Source organism: Mobula birostris, chromosome 2 (genome assembly GCF_030028105.1).
Source record: "Mobula birostris isolate sMobBir1 chromosome 2, sMobBir1.hap1, whole genome shotgun sequence".
NCBI classification, from domain to species: Eukaryota; Metazoa; Chordata; class Chondrichthyes; order Myliobatiformes; family Myliobatidae; genus Mobula; species Mobula birostris.
The window spans coordinates 77,095,476-77,117,050 of record NC_092371.1 but is presented as its reverse complement, the minus strand read 5'-3'; the positions used below and the strand labels follow the sequence as shown (position 1 = coordinate 77,117,050).

General features: G+C 43.6%; 1 protein-coding gene across 3 annotated transcripts in view; it reads right to left on the bottom strand.

The window, feature by feature from the left end:
• LOC140187828 (N-terminal EF-hand calcium-binding protein 1-like) overlaps positions 1–21,575 on the bottom strand; it is a 198,934-nt gene that overhangs the window by 53,957 nt on the left and 123,402 nt on the right. For all 3 annotated transcript variants that reach the window (XM_072243620.1, XM_072243631.1, XM_072243626.1), the window contains 3 exons: positions 8,037–8,173; positions 3,018–3,139; positions 1,296–1,375 (listed from right to left, as the gene is read on the bottom strand). In XM_072243620.1, the coding sequence (XP_072099721.1) occupies positions 1,296–1,375; positions 3,018–3,139; positions 8,037–8,173 (339 nt within the window). The remainder of the gene's footprint in view (positions 1–1,295; positions 1,376–3,017; positions 3,140–8,036; positions 8,174–21,575) is intronic.

Genomic DNA, 21,575 nt, shown 5'->3' with positions numbered 1-21,575 from the left:
CCCTTCATCAACACTGACAGGGAAGGGGGCAAGAAACGAGAAAAGGAATGTGGGTGGAGGGGGTTGAGTACCAGCTGGCAGGTGGTTGGTGAGATCAGATGAAGGAACAAAAAGGGTGGGTGGGTGGGGAAAGGGGATGAAGTAAAAAGCTGGGAGGTGATAGCTGGAAAAGTTAAAGGACTGAAGAGAAATAAATCTGATAGTAGAGGACAGTGAACCATGGGAGAAAGGGAAGGAGGAGGAGAAGATACAGAGGGAGGCAATGGGCAGAAGAGGACAACAGTATGTGTGAGAGGGGAGTGGAAAAAGAGAGAAGGGGGAGAATGGAGAGGAATTATTGGAAGTTAAAGATATCGATGTTCATGCCATCAGGTATAAAGTATTACTCCTCCAATCTGAGAGTGCCCTCAATAGGACCATAGAGGAGGCCATGAACTGACATCACTGAATGGGAATAGGGGTTGGAACAGATGGTCACCAGGAAATCCCAGTATTTGTTCTGGATGGAGCAAAGATGTTCAGAGTGATAGTTGTTGGATGATGGGTTTGTAGTTTGGTGTTGGATTTAGTAGACTGGCATTGGGTGTTGGCTGAGAGGTTTGGGGGTTGGTGCCGGGAGATAGGTGACAGGTTCTTGGATCAGAACTAGTTGTTGGGTGATGGGTGTTGGTTTGTAGATTGGTGTTGGGTGATGGGTGTTGGTTTGTAGATTAGTGTTGGTTTGTAGATTGGTGTTGGGTGATGGGTGTTGGTTTGTAGATTAGTGTTGGGTGATGGGTGTTGGTTTGTAGATTAGTGTTGGGTGATGGGTGTTGGTTTGTAGATTGGTGTTGGGTGATGGGTGTTGGTTTGTAGATTGGTGTTGGGTGATGGGTGTTGGTTTGTAGATTAGTGTTGGTTTGTAGATTGGTGTTGGGTGATGGGTGTTGGTTTGCAGATTAGTGTTGGGTGATGGGTGTTGGTTTGTAGATTGGTGTTGGGTGATGGGTGTTGGTTTGTAGATTGGTGTTGGGTGATGGGTGTTGGTTTGTAGATTGGTGTTGGGTGATGGGTGTTGGTTTGTAGATTGGTGTTGGGTGATGGGTGTTGGGTGATGGGTGTTGGTTTGTAGATTGGTGTTGGGTGATGGATGTTCGTGAGACATTGTGTAGATTGGTGATAAGTAATGGATTTTGGGTTTATAGGTTAATGTTGGATGATGGCTGCCAGGTTGGTGTGTAGTCATGGGTGATGGGTTACAGGTACATCCCAGAGTCTATGTTGCCCAATCAACTCATCTACAATAAGTCTCCTACCTTGCACTCCAACCTGTCAATCAGCTGCTGCAGTCTGTTGACCTGGGTCACCCACTGACTCGCTGGCTCCACACAAACACCTAGTGCAAGGAGAGCGATGGTTTAGATGGCCATTTGGGTCGCTACTACCTCGAAACTACACATCCATGGAATCTGAGTACACTCGATCCAAGTCTCCTCAAATCAGCCAATCAGAGCCATTGGTTTACATGCTAGTGGGAATCTATGAGGAATTTACTTTCAGACATTGCTTCCCCCATGTTTGGAACAGTAATTCCTTGATCTACAAACACCCAATTTACTAGTTTTTGCTAGAATCCGTTGACTTTGTGCTCAGAAGTCCTGTGGAGGCCTGATGGCCAGAGCTTGGGTCTGCAAATCTGTGTAAGTCTGCTGGAGAAGTTGGGTCCCAGTGTCAGCGAATCCACTGGAGGCCAAAGACGACGACCTGTGAGGTTAGAGGATGTGTGTGTATGTGGGTGGATGGGAAGGAGAGAGGAATAGGGTTTGATTCGCATTGTAGCTTTGTTGCTTGTTGTGTTCTGTTTTGCCTCATTCCGTGTTGTTCTGCCAATCATTGTGAGCATGCAATGTTGGCAATGGAGTGTGTGGCGACACTTGCGGGCCGCCCCCAGCACATCCTTAGGTGTGTTGGTTGTTAAGCAAACGGCGCATTTCACTATGTGTTTTGATGTACACGTGTGATTAAAAAAAGTAGCAGGAACTGAACCCTGATCTTACAGCTGGTGCTGTACAGTGTTGCACTAGTCGCTACACTACAATGATGTTTCAATTAAGCAGCCCAAACACGTGCAATTCAAGCCTTTATTAAAGATTTACTTTGTGTTTCTCTGCTGTGTGTGTTTATGTGCATAGGCGTGTGTGGGAGAGTGTGTATGTATTTACAGTTGCAGTCAGAAGTTTACATACACACATGCCTTCAGGCGTTTGGAAATTGATGAACCAGACTTGACATCATTTTCAGACCTCAATCCGATAGAAAATTCGTGGGCAGAACTGAAAAAGCGTGTGCGAGCAAGGAGGCCTACAAACCTGACTCAGTTACACCAGTTCTGTCTGGAGAAATGGAATAAAATTCCAGCAAATTACTGTGAGAAGCTTGTGGAAGGCTACCCAAAACGTTTGGCCCAAGTTAAACAACTTAAAGGCAATGCTACCAAATACTAACAAAGTGTATATAAACTTCTGACCCACTGGGAAAGTGATGAAAAAAATAAAAGCTGAAATAAATCATTCTCTCTACTATTATTCTGACACTTCACATTCTTGAAATAAAGTGATCCTAACTGATCTAAGACAGGGAATGTTTTCTAGGATTAAATGTCAGGAATTGTGAAAAACTGAATTTAATTATATTTGGCTAAGGTAACTTCTGACTTCAACTGTATGTGTGAGAGAGGACACAGTATGCTTGTACACGTACATATGTGTGTGTGTGTATCAGTGCACGTATAAGTCTTGCAGTGTGCCACCAACTCCAGAAGGTGTCAGTGTTTACAAGGACTTGCCACTGAGATGAATACTGTTTCAGCTACGAGGAAATAAATACATTTTTGAAGCTGTGATGCTCATTCCAGTTTTCCACAAATATAAATGCCAGTAATCCGATCAGTCTGACGCATAGTTTGAAATATGCACAAGGATGTCATGTACACCCAGACCATTACATCCTGCACGTTCCCAAACTCCCACAACCAATACCTGAGTGAAGAATCCCTGAGTAAGGGTCACTGGGAGAAAGGCAGATAGTCTTCTGACCCCTGCGGCCATATCTCCTCACAGGCCGGTAAACCAATGGGACATCAGGCATCTCTGCTTCCTGTCTGTTGAAGCAAACGCAATATCCATTGTAAAGTTGCACTGTACAGAAGGAGACCATTCAGCCCATTGTGTGTATGCTGATCTTTGTCACAGAGACATCAGAATCAGAATTGATTATCACCGGCATATGTTGTGAAATTTATTGTTATGCGGCAGCAGGACATTGCAATATATAATAATAGGAACTGAATTATTGTTGCGAATTACAGTAAGAAAGTTAAATAAATAATGCAAAAAGAGGGGAAAAAAGTAGCTCATGGGTTCAGTGTCCATTCAGAGATCAAGGGCAGAGGGGAAAAAGCTGTTCCTGAACTGCTGAGTGTGTGCCTTCCCTCAGGCTGGTGCAATAAAGAAGAGGGCATGTCCTGGGTGATGGCGGTCCTTCGTGATGGATGTTGCCTTTTTGTGGCACCCTTCTTGAAGATGTCCTGGATACTACAGGGGCTAGTGCCCATGACGGAGCTGACTGACCTTATAATCTTCTGCAGCCTATTTTGATCCTGTACAGTAGACACCCCCTCCCTCCTCACCACCACCACCATACAAGAAGCAATGCAGCCAGTCTGAATGCTCTCCAAGGTACATCTGTAGAAGTTTGTGAGCGTCTTCGGTGACAAACCAAATCTCCTCAAACTCTGAATGAAAGACAGCCATTGCCATGGCTTCTCGGGAGGGACTGCGTGACACGGTGACATCCAGGGAGTCATAGTGCCACAGAGCAAGGAAGCAGGCCCTCCACCTCGCTGAGTCCACGTAGCGCAGTGGTTAATGTAACACTGTTACAGTGCCAGTACCCTGGGTTCAATTCCACCGCAGTTTGCAAGAAGTTTCCTCCGGGTGCTCCAGTTTCTTCCCACAGTTCAAAGACGTACCAGTTGGCACATTAAGTGGTCACATAGGTATAATTAGCAATTTGGACCTGTTACTTGTTGTGTCTCTATATAAAATTTTTAAAAAGTAAAGTAAAGCACCTTGGAAATTCTTAAGAAACTATTTATTAAGGCAATGATGGGGAAGGGTTAATGTTTGGCTGTCCGTATTGAAATAGATGAATTTCTTAAGTTAAACTTTGAAAAGAGTTATCTTCACAGATTGAAATTTTGATTGGAGTATTGCCTTTAACATCTCTGGGTTGTTCCAAATATGCAATCAGGGCTGAGAATCAGATCCAAGTGTTTGTTGAGATTCCATGGGAATTCTCCCTTGTCTGTTCCAAGTCTGGTTGAACATAGCTGTTCAGTGAAACTCTCACTGGTCTCTTCAGTCACCAAATAAAGACATCAGAAGAAAGATAAAGAAGCTGTTGCTTCTCACTTCAATGTCTTCAATCTTCTGTTGCCCAATAAAAATCTCTGTTATAAATCAAGTTACTTTCAACTAACTTGAGAGATAATGCAAAACAGGTGATAATTATTTAATGCTCATTTAGAGACAGAGATTTATAAAGCAATGACACAGTCTTTTCAACCAATCTAGTCTCTGCTGACAAGACTCCTATACTAGATTAGGCCCTTCAGTGATCATGGTCAACCATGGATGTTGCCTCCTAGCTGAGTACACAAGCTGGGGTAGTACAGTGAGCTGTTGCCCGTGTAGCAAGATTCCCCCTCTCATCATAGCCGATGAATGCAAAGGAATGGCAGAGATTGATACAGTTTGACACTAACAGTGTCATAGGAGTTGCCAGTCCACATTGAACTCAAAGTTGGACTGCCTTAGGGAACACACATCCAAGTTGCTGGTGAATGCAGCAGGCCAGGCAGCAGTAAGAGATTAAATCTCTTACTAACTCTTCCTTCGGTTAGTCCTGACAAAGGGTCTCGGCCTGAAACGTCGATTGTACCTCTTCCTAGAGATGCTGACTGGCCTACTGCGTTCACCAGCAACCTTGATGTGTGTTGCTTGAATTTCCAGCATCTGCAGATTTCCTGTTGACTGTCTTTAGGGACTCCAGTTCTGGGTTTTTCCCTCAGGGATTTTTTCCCGAAGCCTTCCTCATGAGTGGGAAATGCAGCGGAGGTTTGAGATCAGATTTTTCCCTTCTTCTAGATCAGTTGCCAATCAAATGCTCGAAGCGACTGGCTTTGAGGTGCCAGTAGCTCCTTCTCTGGTCAGTAAAAACGGTTCCACCGGGTTTAGTAGCTAAGCCATGCATGATGGCCTGGAGCTGGACTTGGTTGTCAGAGGCTATTTGAGGTGCACACCATTGGGAGCATTTAATACATAGTAGGAGCATGTCCCCATTGCCCCACCACCCCGGCTATAACAACCTTAAAGAACCTAATCTCATTTTATTCTCCCCACATTCCCATGAATGATCTCTGGATTCCACACCCCCCCATACACTCCTGTACACAATAGAGGCAAATTTACTGTGGCTAGTTAACCTACCAACCCATAGATCTTCGGGATTTGACTTCCTTTTTCACAAAAGGGGATAATGACACTCATTCTACTTCTAATGTTCCCACAACCAAAGGTCTCACTTTAAGGACTCTATCTTGTTATTTCATGCTCTCGTTATTTACTACTATTAATTTACATTTGCATTTGCACAGTTTGATCCTGTTTACAGTTACTGTTCTATACATTTGCTAAGTATGCCTACAGGAAAAAGAATCTCAGGGTTGTATGTATGTATGTACTCTGATAATAAATTTTACTTTGAATTTTGAACCTTGAACCATCAGGCTGATGCATACAGACAAGAATGGTCAGCATGGGAAACAGTTTCTTCCCATGGGCCATTAGATTTCTGAACTCCCTGCCATTTCACATTAGAAATGTCAACGGTTAATCTGTTCTGTACCTTACAATATTTAATTTATGGACTTTACTGTTTATTTATGTGTAATTCATTTGTAGATTTTATTTTTACTTTCCCAAGTTATTGTGTGTATTATGCTTTACACCGTGGTCCAGTGAAATGTTGTCTCATGTGACAGTATACATGTATATAGTTAAATGACAATAAACTTTATTTGGCTTCATTACGTTTTCCAGCAAATAACAAATCAAACTCTTTTTCTCAGTCCAGCAGCACTACCACCAAGTACCTAATGGTGGCAGCATTGAGCTACATGTTACAGTGTGCCTAAAATGATTGTGAGAATACTAGTAATCTGCAACATGTTGGTGTTAATTCTAGGCAGACATGCTAGTTTATCACTAATTTGCTCAAGATTACTGCTAGATTATCACTAATTTGCTCAAGATTACTGCTAGATTATCACTAATATGCAGGGTATTGGTAATGGTTTACATGTACCAAAGTAAGAGGGAAGGGTTAGATTGATCTTAAAATAGCTTGAAAGCTTGGCACAACTTTATGGGCTGAAAGTCCTATACTGTGCTGTAGTATTCTTTGTTCTATACAGTGAAAAGTTTGTCTTTAATATTGTTTTTTAGATCAGATCATTACATATTGCATTGAGCAAGAATGACTCACACTACCAGGTTCAGGAACAGTTATTACCCCTCAGCCATCAGGCTCTTGAACCAAAGGGGATAACTTCACTTGCCCCATCACTGAAATACTCCCACAACCTATGGACTCACTCTCAAGGACACTTCATCTCATGTTCTCAATATTCTTTGCTTATTTATTAATATTATTTATTTATTTATTTTTGTATTTGCACAGTTTGCGTCTGTTGCACGGTGGTTGAACGACCAAGTTGCTGCGGTCGTTCATCGATTCAATTGTGGTTATTATTTTATACTGGCTTTACTGAGTAGGCCCACAAGAAATTGAAACTCAGGGTTGTATGTGGTGACATTTATGTACTCTGATAATAAAATTCACTTAGAACTTTGAGACCCTTCATGAAGTCATGGGTTTTGATGAAGGGTGTTAGCCCACATTAAGTCATGGGTCCTGCTTACGGATCTTGGCCCAAAACGTCGGCTGTTTATTGAACTCCACAGATGCTGCCTGACCTGCTGAGTTGCTCCAGCATTTTGTGCATGTTGCTACGGATTTCCAGCATCTGCAGAATCTCTTGTGTTTATGACGATGTTTTATTGCTAATTATGAGCAAGTTTACTAGATTACTAATATTATACATGAATGGAGGAATGTTTTGTGGGCAGGGAGAGGATGTTTCCTACAGTGGGGGAATCCAGGACCAGAGGGCACAGCCACAGAATACAAGGATGTTCTTTTAGAATGGAGATGAGGGGTAAATGCTTTAGCCTGAGGATAGCAAATCTATGGAATTCATTGCCACAGATGGCTGTGAAGGCCAAGTCACTGGGTAAATTTAAAGCGGAGATTGGTGGGTAGGTTCTTGATTAATAAGAGCATCAAATGTTACAGGGTGAAGGCAGAAGAATGGCGTTAGAGGGATAATAAATCAGCCATGTTGGAATGGTGGAACAGACTCGATGGGCTGAAAGACCTAAATCTGCTTCTACTGTATGTCTTATGGCCTTATATCAGAAGAAGGCACAGGGTGGTGAGTGCCTGGAACACACTGCCTGAGGTGCTGGTTGGGACAGATACGTTAGGATGTCAGCAGTAAGTTTTTTACACAGAAAGTGGTCGGTGCATGTATCTGCTGGTAGAGGCAGGTACATTGGGGACATTTAAGGGAGTCTTAGCTGGGCACACGGATGACAGAAAAGAGAAGTCTATGTGCTGTGTGGGAGGGAAGGGTTAGATTGATCATGGAGTATGTACAGTTTATATAGGTCAATGTTACATCATCATATGCTGTAAATTCTGTGTTAAACAGGTTTGCCGGTTTATTGCTCGTTATGTGCAGGTTTTCTTGTTTATTGCTGGGTATGTGCAGGTTTGCTAGTTTATAGCTGGTTATGTGCAGGTTTGCTAGTTTCCGATGAGCCCCGGCGTGGGTGGCTGATTTAGCAGCAGGTGTGTAGTACGGCGGGACCCACCTCTCCCGGTTTGTCTGCTCCTCGATGGTGTCCATGGCGCACTCCAGGGAGCTCTGGAGGGAATGCAGCTGTTCCAAGGTCTCTCGGAGGAGGAAACGGGTCACAAACTGCTCCAGCATTGAGGAGCTCTGGTACTCCTGGCAAAGGAGAGAGAATCAGTCAGGTACTGGAGGTTTGAAGGTCATCCTGGCAGCACAGTAGCATAATGCTATTACAATACAGGGGTAACCCAGATTCAATTCCCTCTAATGTCTGTAAGGAGTGTATAATTGTTATTACTTTGCAACTTAATTTTAAGCCTGCTTGTATTTTATATAACTACCTATATACAAGTAACTGTTCAGTATGTTTCCTAGTGGTCACAGTATGTATATCCAATTGTACTTTGGATAACTACCTACATACCTGTATCAACATGGGTGATGCCAACGGGCTCAATAGCCTGATGTGAAAGGCTGGCTCTGTTATAGGAGTCAAAGCGGACACACCGGAGGCTGTGGTAGAACAAAGGACCCTACGGAAAATCCTGGCAATTCTGGATAATGCTTCTCACCCTCTACGTGCCTCCCTGGCTGAACAGAGGAGCACTTTCAGTAAAAAAACTAAGACAACTGTACTGCTCCAAAGAGCGCTGTATGAGGTCATTCTTACCCTTGGCAATTAGGCTTTATAATGAGTCAACCTATAGCTGGGGAAATGATGACCCCTCTCCTGTTAGACTGTTTGAGGTAACTTATTTTTATTCTTTCATGCTTCTCTTCTCATATTTGTATACCTGTGCACTTATAATGTTACTGTGACACTGGAATTTCCTTTGGGATCAATAAAGTATCTATCTATTTATCTCCATACACGTAACTTCAGTACCTGCGGTAGTATGTATCTGCAATTGTTCAGTGGTTACAGATCTTTGTATCATTCTGGAAGTTTCTTGGTATCACGTTATTTAAGTAGGGGCAATCTGATTGGTTAACTCTTATCTACATATTTTGATAGAATGTCTGGTTGTCTGGGCTATAAGAATGGCTGATCATGTTGGTCTGCCATCTTTTTCTTGAGTCTGTGTGGATAGGTCTCTATCAGCTTTGCACATCTGGACATTGCAATTTTTCCCCATTCTTCTTTACAAAGCTGCTCAAGCTCTGTCAGACTGCATGGGGATTTTTTCAAGTCTAGCCACACATTCTCAATTGGACTGTTTCATATTGTCTTTGTTTGATTGGTCCTTAATAAAACAGATTGTGAAGCAACAAGTTTTGTGCCTCTTTCATGACTTCTGAAAGAACCTTGGATCAAAGCCATTAGAATCCAATAGGTGTTTGTACTTAAAAGCAGTATGGATATCCCAAAGAGGTAAAATCCAGTGGAACAGAGCAAATCTTGCTTTGTGTTACATTCTCCAGGTACTGCAATCATATTGCTAAGCAGTGGGTATTAAAGACCCACTCTAGATCAGAGATCTGCCCCCCCCACCCCATCCTTCTGTATTCCATCAAGTACTGGCCCAGAAACATCAAAATCTCACTACCTTGGTCCTCCATCTCCCTTCTATTAAGTAATACTCAACAGGGATGAAATATGCTCTTAATGCCAATGTTCAACCAGAGTAGAAAGGGACCTCGACTCTTTAGCCAAAAGCCTCTGGAGTCTGAGGCTGGCCTAGTCTGACGTGGCATGCTCAACAGTGCAGCACTCCTACATTACCGCAGGGGAGTGCCAGCTCCTAATTTCCCAGTCACGTATCTGGAGCTGATATGTACCCTCAGTGGCCACTTTATTAGGTACACCTGTCTGTCTGCTCATCAATGCAAATATCTAATCAGCCAATCATGTGGCAGCAACTCAATGCATACAAGCATGCAGGCGTAGTCATGGGGTTCAGTCGTTGTTCAGGCCAAAATTCAGAATAGGGAAGAAAAGTGATCTAAGTGACTCTGCCTGTGGAATGATTGTTGGTGCCAGATGGGGTGGTTTGAGTATCACAGAAACTGCTGATCTCCTGGGACTTTCATGCACAACAGCTTCTAGAATTTACAGAGAATGTTGTGAGAAACAAAAAGCATCCAGTCATTGGCAGTTCTGTGGATGAAAACAGCTTGTTAATGGGAGAGGTTAGAGGAGAATGGCCAGACTGGTTCAAGCTGACAGGAAGGCGACAGTAACTCAAATAATCACACATTACGACAGTGGTGTGCACAAGAGCATAAATGAATGCACGACATGTCAAACCTTAAAGCAGATAGGCTAAAGCAGCAGAAGATCATGAACGTACACTCAGTGGCTACTTTATTAAGTACAGGAGGTATCTAATAAACTGTCCACTGAGTGTTTCACTGATTGACAATCTCTAAACCACAAAGCTCAACCAACAGACACAAGATGCTGGAGCAACTCAGCAGGTCAGGCAGCTTCTATGGAAATGAATAAACAGTCAACGTTTCAGGCCAAGATCCTTTATCAGGACTAGAAAGGAAGTGGGAAGATGCCAGAATAAGAAGGAGAGGGGAAGGGAAGGAAGACAAGTAGAAGGTGACAGATGAAGCCAGGTGGGTGGGAGAAGGGGGACAAAGTAAGAAACTGGGAGGTGATAGGTGAAAAAGGTAAAGGGCTGAAGAAGAAGGAATCTGATAGGAGAGGAGGGTGGACCATGGGAGAAAGGGAAGAAGGAGGGCATGGTAAATGATAGGTAGGTGAGGAGAAGAGGGAAGAGGCCAGAGTGAGGAACTGAAGAAGGGGGAAGGGGAAAGAGTGAAAGAGAAAAAATTACCAGAAGTTGGAGAAGTTGATGTTCATGCCATCAGGTTGGAGGCTATCCAGATGGAATATAAGGTGTTGCTCCTCCAACCTGAGTGTGGTCTCATCACGACCGACGAGAAGACCACGGACTGACATGTCAGAGCAGGAATGGGGATAGGAATTAAAATGGTCACTTTCAGCACTCAATTCTGCGGCTCTTTTTAATCAGATTATTTCACAGACTAATCCACCACCTCAATAAGACAACATTGAAGCTAGACTGGCTCCAGGCTTCCTTCCAAGCACAGATGTATGAGGAGATTTGAAACAAATGAAAATAAATGTAGACAAGCTAATTTAAAATTACAATGAACCATTGCTGATAATTATGGAAATGTGGCGATTTATTTCATCCAAATTAAATGTAATGCTCTCAAACTGTCCTACTTACTGGCAGCACTTCATTTAAAATATTTAAGTGGTATGCCACACCTCAGAGCGCAAATTGCAAACAATTTCACATGTTAAAGAAGGGTGTAAATTTGAAACAACTATTATGTTGCTCCGAGCGAATTGAGGGAACATGACAAGCATCTTGCTAATATAACTGGCATTATATTACGGGGACAACACACGCAAAATGCTGGAGGAACTCAGCAGGCCAGGCAGCATCTATGGCAAAAAGTACAGTCGACATTTCGGGCTGAAACCCTTCGGCAGGACTGGAGGAACAAAAGGCTGATGAGTAGATTTAAAGGGGGGAGGGGAGAGAGAAACCTGGAGGGGGAGGGCTGAAGTAAGGAGCTGGGATGTTGATTTGTGAAAGAGAAAGCAAAAAGGGGGGGGGAGGAGCATCAGAAGGAGGCGATGGGCGGGCAAGGGAGTAAGGTGAGGGAGGGAAAACGGGATGGGAAATGGTGAAGGGATTGGGGGGGGGGTGGTGGGAGGCATTACCAGAAGTTTGAGAAATCTGTGTTCATGTCATCAAGTTGGAGGTTACCCAAACGGAATATAAGGTGTTGTTCCTCCAACCTAAGTGTGGCCTCATCACAACAGTGGAGGAGGCCATGGACAGACATACCGGAATGGGAATGGGCCTGCTGAGTTCCTCCAGCATTTTGTGTGTGTTGCTCGATTTCCAGCCTCTGCAGATTTTCTCTTGTTTTACATTACCTGGAAGCCATGATAGTTCATCAGAATCACTTTATTGCCAGTATGAGAAACATACCAGAATTGATTGTCGTTCAGTGCCAAGCATAAATCAGAGGACAATACCAGAACAGACAACACAATGGCAACCAGCAACTTACAAGACAATAGAATAAGCAACAAGCAGAATGGTCACATGTGCAAATGTCAATAATCACACTTAAGTAAAAGTGAATATATGAACAGACTAAATAATTATCAGTAGAACAAGGAGAGCAGGAAAGACTATTTAACAGATCTGCTGCAGAGTACATACAGTATATGTATCCATAAACAACACTGAGATTCATTTTTCTGTGGGCAATCTGTAGAATAGTAACTACAACAGGATCAATGAAAGATCAACTAGAATGCAAAAGACAACAAAGTGTGAAAATGCACATATAAATAAATAACAAAAGCATGAGATAATGAGATAAAGAGTCCTTAAAATGAGATCATTGGTTGTGGGAACATCTCAGTGGATGGGCAAGTGTGTGAAGTTATCCCCTTTTGTTCAAGAGCCTGATGGTCGAGGAGTAGTAACTGTTCTTGAACCTGGTGGAGTAAGTTCCCTAGGCTTGTGTACCTTCTCCCTGTTGAGTGTAATAATCCTCTTTTGTTCAAGAGCCTGATGGCCGAGGAGTAGTAACTATTTCTGAACCTGATGGCATGAATCCTGAGGTTCTTGTACCTTCTACCTGATGGCAGCAGCAAAAAAAGCACAGGGCCTTTATGTGAGGATCTCTGATGATGGATGCTCCTTTCCGACAACAGCATTTCATGTAGATGTGCTCAATGGTTGGGATGGGTTTTCCAGTGATGTACTGGGCTGAATCCACTACCTTTTGTAGGATTTTCCATTCAAAGGCGTTGGTGTTTCCATACCAGGCCATGATGCAGCCAGTCAATACCTCTCTACCACACATCTATAAAATAAATAGGCATCCGTTAGTCTCGTGAGACCATGGATTTGCGCCTTGGAAGGTTTCCAGGGCAGGCCTGGGCAAGGTTGTATGGAAGACCGTCAGTTGCCCATGCTGCAAATCTCCCCTCTCAACGACACCAATGTTGTCCAAGGGAAGGGCACTAGGGCCGATACAGCTTGGCACCGGTATCGTCGCAGAGCAATCTGTGGTTAAGTGCCTTGCTCAAGGACACAACATGCAGCCTCAGCTGAGGCTTGAACTAGCGACCTTCAGATCACTAGACCAACGCCTTAACCACTTGGCCATGTGCCAACATCTATAGAAGTTGTCAAAGTTTTAGATGTAATGCTGAATCTCTTCAGAGTCCCACGGAAGTAGAGACGTTTGAGTGCTTTCTTTGCAATTCCACTTACACGCTGGGTCCACGACAGATCCTCTGAAATAGTAACACCCAGAGTTTAAAGTTGTTAACCATCTCCACCTCTGATCCTCTGATGAGGACTGGCTCAGGGACCTCTGCTTCCCTCCCTTGAAGTCTACAATCAGTTCCTTAGTCTTGCTGATATTAAGTGAGAGGTTGTTTTATGACACCACTCAGCCAAATTTTCAATCTCCCTCCTGTATGCTGATTCATCACTACCTTTGATACAGCCCACAACCGTGGTATTATCAGCAAAGTAGAGTAATGTATCGGAGCGGTGCTTAGCCGCACAGTCATAGGTGTGAAGTGAGTAGAGCAGGGGTCTAAGCACACAGCCTTGTGGTGCAGCTGTGCTGATGGAGATTGTGGAAGAGATGTTTTTGCCAAGCCGAACTGACTGGGGTCTGCAAGTGAGGAAATCGAGGATTTGAGGATCCAATTGCACAAAGAGGTATTGAGGCCAAGGCCTTGAAGCTTATTGATTAGTTTTGAAGGGTTGACGGTATTGAATGCTGAGCTGTAGTCGATAATGAGCATCCTGATGTATGCATCTTCGCTGTCCAGATGTTCCAGGGTTTTGTGAAGAGCCAATGAGATGGCATCTGCTGTGGACGTGCTGCTCCAGTAGGCAAATTGGAGTGGATCCAGGTCACCTCTCAGGCAGGAGATGATATGTTTCATCACCAACTTCTCAAAGCGCTTCAACACTGTGGATGTAAGTGCAACTGAGCGATAGTCATTGAAGCAGATCACCACACTTGGACATCAGTATAACTGAAGCTTGCTTGGTTCAAAGCAAGAAAAGCAAGAAAACCAAGGTTTTCTTTAGCTGCAGCATGACTTAATTATTCTTATACTCAATTCCTCAACCAGGGAAGGCAAGTATTCCACACTCCTCGTTCACCCTATCCACTTGCATGGCCATTTCAGGGATTAGATTAGATTAGATTAGATTATGAGGACACATAGTCCTCTTTAATTGTCATTTAGTGATGCATGCATTAAGAAATGATCAATTTGTTCCTCCAGAATGGTATCACAGAAACACAAGACAAACCAAGACTAAAAAAAACCTGACAAAAACCATATAATTATAACATATAGTTACAACAGCGCAAGCAATACCATAAGTTGATAGAAGAACAGACCATGGGCACGTAAAAAAAGTCTCAAAGTCTCTCGAAAGTCCCAACATCTCACGCAGACAGAGAAGGAAGAAAAACTCTCCCTGCCATGAGCTTCCAGCGCCGCAAACTTGCCGATGCAGCATCCTGGAAGCACCCGACCACAGTCCCATTTCTGACTCCGTCCGAAAACTTCGAGCCTCCGACCAGCCCTCCAACACCGAGCACCAAGCACCATCTCTGCCGAGCGCTTCGACCCCAGCCCCAGCAACAGGCAATAGGCAAAGCCAAGGATTTGGGGCCTTCCCCTCCAGAGATTCTCGATCGCACAGTAGCAGCGGCAGCGAAGCGGGCATTTCAGAAGTTTCTCCAGATGTTCCTCCATGCTTCTCACATTCATCTCCATCAAATCAGGATTGTGCACGGCCCCTATTTAACAAATACGACATCAATACGGAGCAGCCACGTGCGCTGCGTCACACCGCCATCCTTTCCTCAGGATTATCTCCTGAGTATGATCACAGACCTTCTTGTTTTCCTTTCCATAACTTCAAACATGTTCCACCTCTTCCCAGTTCTGATGGATGCTATATGATGCTGTGTGCCTATGATGCTGCTGTATATTAGATTTTCATTGTACCTGCTCATACATGTACTGTGCATATGACAATAAACTGGGCTATGACTTTGAAATATCAACAAAATGGAGGATTAAACCTGTGTCTCCCTTCAGAATTGCTGCCAGGCAGGGTGAGTGTCTTCAACATTTTCTGTTGTCATTTAGGTAAATGTAAGCATCTTTGTCGCACATATACTCAGTGGCCACTTTATTAGGTACACCCATATACCTGCTCATCAATGCAAATATCTATTCAGCCAAAATGAGACGGCAACTCTGCATAAAAGCATGCCGACGTGGTCAAGAGGTTCAGTTGTTGTTCAGACCGAACATCAGAGTAGGAAGAAATAGACTTTGACTGTGGAATGATTGTTGATGTCAGAAACCAAAAAAACATCCAGTGAGCCGTAGTTCTGTGGGGGAAAATGCCTTGTTAATGAGAGAGGTCGGAGGAGAATGGCCAGATTAGGTCAAGCTGACAGGAAGGCAACAGTGACTCAAATAACCAGGTGTTACAACAGTGGTGTGCAGAACAGCACCTCTGAATGCACAGCACATCGAACCTCGAAGCGGATGGGCTACAGCAACAGAAGACCATGATCATTCACAGTGTTACTTTATTAGGTACAGGAGGTACTTAGTATACTGGCCGCTGAGTGTAGGTTTTTCAATGTATCTGTTTATAAACCTAATGTACATATGACAATAAAACTCATCTATGACCTTAAAACATTAACAATGTAGAGGATTAGATCTCTTCAGAGTTGCTTCCAGACATGGACTGTCTCTCAGACGCACTGTTGTTATTCAGGTAAATGCAAGCATCTTTGTCTCACGTATTAAAATATTTATTGAGTTCAATGCCACAACCATTACAAACATACACAGGAATGACTTACATTTTTTCTAGAAACCTTGCTATTTCATAGAGAAGAACTGTAAGAATATTTTTATTACAATGGATATTGGACTTGCAACTTTCTGAAAGGGTGGGTGGAGGGAAAAATCCCCTTCACATCCAACCTGTGGAGACCACCTGTTATATAGAATCATAAAACCGTAAGACACAGGAGCAGAATTAAGCTATCTGGCCACTCAGGTCTGTTCCACTATTCGATCATGGCTGATTTACACTTTATTAGGTATCTCCTGTAATTAATAAAGTGGCCACTGAGTGTATGTTTGAGGTCTTCTGTTGCTGTAGCCCATCCACTTCAACGTTCGATGTGTTGTGCATTCAGAGATGCCCTTCTGCACACCACTGTTTCAAAGCATTGTTATCTGAGTTACTATTACCTCCCTGTCAGCTTGAATGAGTCTGGCCATTCTGCTCTGACCTCTTTCATTAAAAAAGGCATTTTCACCCACAGAACTGTCATTCACTGAATGTTGTTTGTTTTTTGCACCATTGTAACTCTAGAGACTGTTGTGCGTGAAAATCTCAGAAGATCAGCAGTTCCCGAGAAACTACCTGTTTAGTACCAACAATCATTCCACGATCGAAGTCATTTAGATCATTTCTTCTCCATTCTGAATTTTGGTCTGTACAACAACTGAACCTCTTGACCATGTCTGCATGCTCTTATGCATTCAGATGCTGCCACATGATTAGGTACTTGCATTAACGAGCAGGTGTACAGGTGTACCTAATAAAGTGGCCACTGAGTGTATTATTCCTCTCAACCCTGTTTTCCTGCCTCCACCCAGTAACCATTGACGCCCTTACTAATCAAGAACTTATCAACCTTAATCAAGACCATGGAGGGTTAAGGTCTCTGGTCTGTAAATTGGATTAGCCTAAAATCTATTATTGCTCAACATGGATAGAACATCTCCAAGAGGCCGAAACTTTGCCATGGTTTGGAGGCTTCTGTGCCTCAATGATACAGAGAACCATGTTGGCTGGAGTCAAGGCTGTATGCTTTGGCTCTTGGTAAGGTTGCCCACGCTAAACAAGTCAGAGGGTAGAGGCCAGACTAAGAGTGGTCTGCCAATCCTCCAGGTTTAGGAATTCAATTACAGCCTAACAACCCTGAATGGTCAAAACGAATTGTCACAGAAACAGCAATGAAGAATACCTTTATTCCTGCCCTAAACGCTAGTGGCATGACGTGCACTAAGTAAGTTGTGGTCAGAACAGGTCAAGAACCTTCTTCTGTGCTCTAAGCCTCTGAGGTACCACAGCTCTGCTACAGTAGGTACTCAGCCACCATCAGGCTCCTGAAGCAGCAAGGACAACTTCACTCACCACAATGATTCCACAACCCACACACTCCCTTTCAAGGACTCTACAATTCATGTTCTCAGTATTACTTATTACTTTTTTATTTGTACTATTTGCCTTCTTTGGCACATTGGTTGTTTGTTGGTCTTTTTGTGTAGTTTTTCATTGATTCTATTGTATTTCTTTGTTTGTCTGAAAATGTCTGCAAGAAAATGAATCTCAGGGTGGTATAGGGTGACGTATATACAGACTTTGATCATAAATTTACTTTGAATTTTGAACAAAGGGCAATAGTATAGTGACAAATGAGTGTCCTTGGTCTTGGTAGCTGAGCGGCAAATTTTGGTCAGGACAACAGAAGCAATTCCCTGAACAAGGACCTAGTGCTTTCCCAGTATACATGACAAATAAGTTCTTCTCGGGCTTCCAGCAGGGTACAGGTATTGATTTTAAGCAATTGAGACGAAACTAGGGAAAAAGAATTTTAACAAAGATGAAAGTCTTGTTCTAAGTAGGGATAGTGGACAACTGATTGGATGAGGACTAACCAATCAGGAGGGACGGATGACGGGGGTATATATAGCATTGGACTTGACATGCCTAGGTATCATCCCTGATGAAGATGGCAGAGTTTTTCATCAAAATGTCAGTTAAAATTGATACCTATACCCGGCTGGAAGCCCGGGAAGAGTTAATTCCCTGAGGTTTCATTGGTACGAATGGCTGGATTGTAAATGTTTGTCTGAGTGGGGAATTAAATGGAAAGCATGCCAGCATATTTACTTTCTCAGGAGGTTAAGCTTATCTGCTCACTGCAGCTCACCGGAATTTTTGTTTTGTTTTTTTGCACCATGTAAACTCTAGAGACTGCTGTGCATGAAAATCCCAGGAGATCAGCAGTTTCTGAGATACTCAAACCACCCTGTCTTCCCCATTCTGATGTTTGCTCTGAACCTCTTGACCAAATCTGCAGCTTTTATTCATTGAGTTGCTGACACATGATTGGCTGATTAGATATTTGCATTAACAAGCAGGTGTTCGTGGCCATTGTAGACAGCGTAATTTAAATTAAGAGGGGAAAAGTTTAATAGGAACTTGAGGGGCAACTTTCTTTCATAGATGTGGCATGAAGGTCGAAGCTCAGAGCTCAGTGAGTCTGGAGGGAGAAAGTCCAAAGGTTGAGCCTCAAAATCTGGGCTGGGGGCTGGAGGACAGACCTGTTCTCTACGAGTCTGAAAGTCCAGGCCAAGAGAGACCGGAGATCCAGAGGTGGCCTGTCCTGGTGTTCAAGGCCTGTCGGTGTGTGTGAAGAGAGGGAGGAAGGGAGTTTGTTTTGCTTTTGGTGTCTTGTATCATTCTGTTGCTGCCTGTGTTCTGCTGAACATTGTGGGCATGATACATTGGCACAATGACTCTTACGGGATGTGTTGGTTTTTAATGTAAACTACGCTTTTCACTATCGAGGTGGAGATACGCCTCTACCAACGGGGGTGTAAGGCGCTCGTTCCCTCTGCTAGCCTGCAGGTCACTCTTGAACAAGGTGTAGCACCTGCTTAGCCTCCCCCACCCCCACCCCCGATCAGGGTCACATGAAGCCATGGGAGCAGGTGGTGAATGGTCATTTGGGCTGGTGGTGCATATCACGAGTCCTGGTTATGTGACCAGTGACGCCAGGCAATCCCTGACATCCTCCTGACCTGGAATTAACTTCTCAAGAGATCACCCTTCCTCATCCTCACCCCGATGCTAAACCTCTGTCTTTTCCATTTAGAAGGTTGTGACATGATGTCTGGGCCCATGATTCGTCCTGGTTACTGTCTCCCTGCAGTGGCTCCAAGAGGGAGATGGACTAGGCCTTACTATCTCAAATAGAGCCTCTACTCACTTGGATTGGTTTCCATCACCCATAGGGCATCATTGAAAAGCTTCCTCCAATGAACATAATCTGAGTGGCACACTAGAGTAGCGGCAACACGACGTTTTATACCACTGGCGATCGGAAGATCAGGGTTCAATTCCCAGCACTGTTTGTACAGAGTTTGTGTGTTCTCCCCATGACCATATGGGTTTCTTCCGGGTGCTCTGGTTTCCTCTCACTTTCCAAAGACATACAGGTTAGGGTTAGTAAGCTGTCGGCATGCTGTGTTGGAGTTGGAAGCATGGTTAATACTTGTGGGCTGCCCTCAGCACACAAGTTGGTCGTTGATGCAAAAGATGCATTTCACTGTATGTTTCAATGTACATGCCACAAATAAAGCTAATCTGTAATCTTTCTTTATCTTCAGTCTTTCACAGGTAGATTGCAAATAGAGCCTCACTGGCCTTGTTATTTCATCTGCCTTTTCCCTGCCTCCCAGTGAAGTGGAGAGTGAGGGGTTGACTAAGGAGAGGTGTTTCAATCAATCCATGAAGTCTAACTAGATAAGGCCATAAGACCATAAGATATAGGAGCAGAATTAGGCCATTTGGCCCATCAAGTCTGCTCCCCCAGTTCACCATGGCTGATCCTTTTCCCTCTCAGCCCCAATCTCCTACCTTCTCCCCGTATCCCTTCATGCCCTGACCAGTCAAGAACCTCTCAATCTCTGCCTTAAGTATACCCAATGACCTGGCCTCCACAGCTGCCAGTGGCAACAAACTCCACAGACCTTGGCCATGGAGACTCAGCAGGTCAGGCAGTATCTATGGAGAGGAATGAACAGTCGACATTTTGGGCCGAGACCCTTCATTGGGACTCACATTCTGATGAGTATCCTCAGCATATTCAGTTTTTATTTTGGGTATCCAGCATCTGCAGTTTTCTTCTGCTTCCTTTGTTCTTGTGTAAAATGTTACTGAGATCTTTTGGCACCCATTTTTATTCATGATTCAAGATTGTTTAATATCATTTCCAGTATACAGGTGTAAAGGAGAATGAAATAACTGTTACTCTGGATTTGATGCAGCACAAAAAAACACAGTAAGATAAAGAACACAATAATTTAAAATACACAATAAATATAAATCTGTAAGATAGCCTATATACACAGATTGATTGTACGTACATAGAGTGACGCTAGGTACAGGAGTGTCTATACATAAGGTGGCTCTGATAGGAACTGATAAAGTAGTGGTGGTTTGAGGGGAGGAGGGATGGGTTAGTGGGTGGAGGTGTGGATCAGCCTTACTGCTTGGGGAAAAGTCCCAAACACGAGGAAATCTGCAGATGCTGGAAATTCAAGCAACACACACAAAATGCTGGTGGAACGCAGCAGACCAGACAGCATCCATAGGAAGAAGCACAGTCAATGAAGGCTCTCGGCCCGAAACGTTGACTGTGCTTCTTCCTATGGATGCTGCCTGGCCTGCTGCGTTCCACCAGCATTTTGTGTGTGTTGCTTGGCGAAAGTAACTGTTTTTGAGTCAGGTGGTCCTGGCGTAGATGCTACATTGCCTCCTCCCTGACAGGAGTGGGGCTAACAGTCCATGAGGAGAGTGTGTGGGATCCCTTGTGATGTTACTGGCCCTTTTCCGGCACCTTTCTGTGTATACATGTTTTATGAGCAAATTGCTCATAAATTTAAGGAATTAAACAAGTAACTGCAGAATCATTTTACACTAATGTATAAGGATAAATAACACCAGTTTGCTTCACAGTTCTGTAACATCTAAAAATACATTAACAACCAGACCTCTGGTAATCTTTGTTGTAATGCAAGAAGCATAATAGATTATTTCCACACTGAAAGCTTTGATAAATATTGAAGGGATAAAGACCAATTAATCCGTTGTAATGACGTGAATTGAGGGATGAATGTGAGTCAGAATAACCACATTTCAAATTATGGTCCAATTAATGTCAGAAAGGGAACAATGGTGCCGTGCGTAATGACTGATGTCTGCAGAGGAATGTCAGGTATACTGAGGTCAAGAGCCCACAGAAATTCCTCAGCCGATTTCACCCAGAACTAATCTGAGTTCATTTAGGATTTTCTCAGGAAAAAGGATGCAGTGGATTCAACTTCCTTGCTGCTTTGCCGTCGATGGAAGCTATTCCTAAGTGTAAGGGGAACCATGGCCAAATCTCCCACACGTTCAGCTGTTGTCCACTGAATCCAAGCTCTGCGTGAAATTCCGCTTGAAAACCTTGTAAAATTAACTCAGTGAATTCCAAAAGATGATTAGAAAGTGATTCACGGGTGGCAGAGTAGCATAGCGGTTACTGTAACGCTTTACGGCACCAGCTAGAAGATTGGGGTTCAATTCCCGCCCCTGTCTGTAAAGAGTTTGTGTGTCATTTCCGTGACTGCATGGGTTTC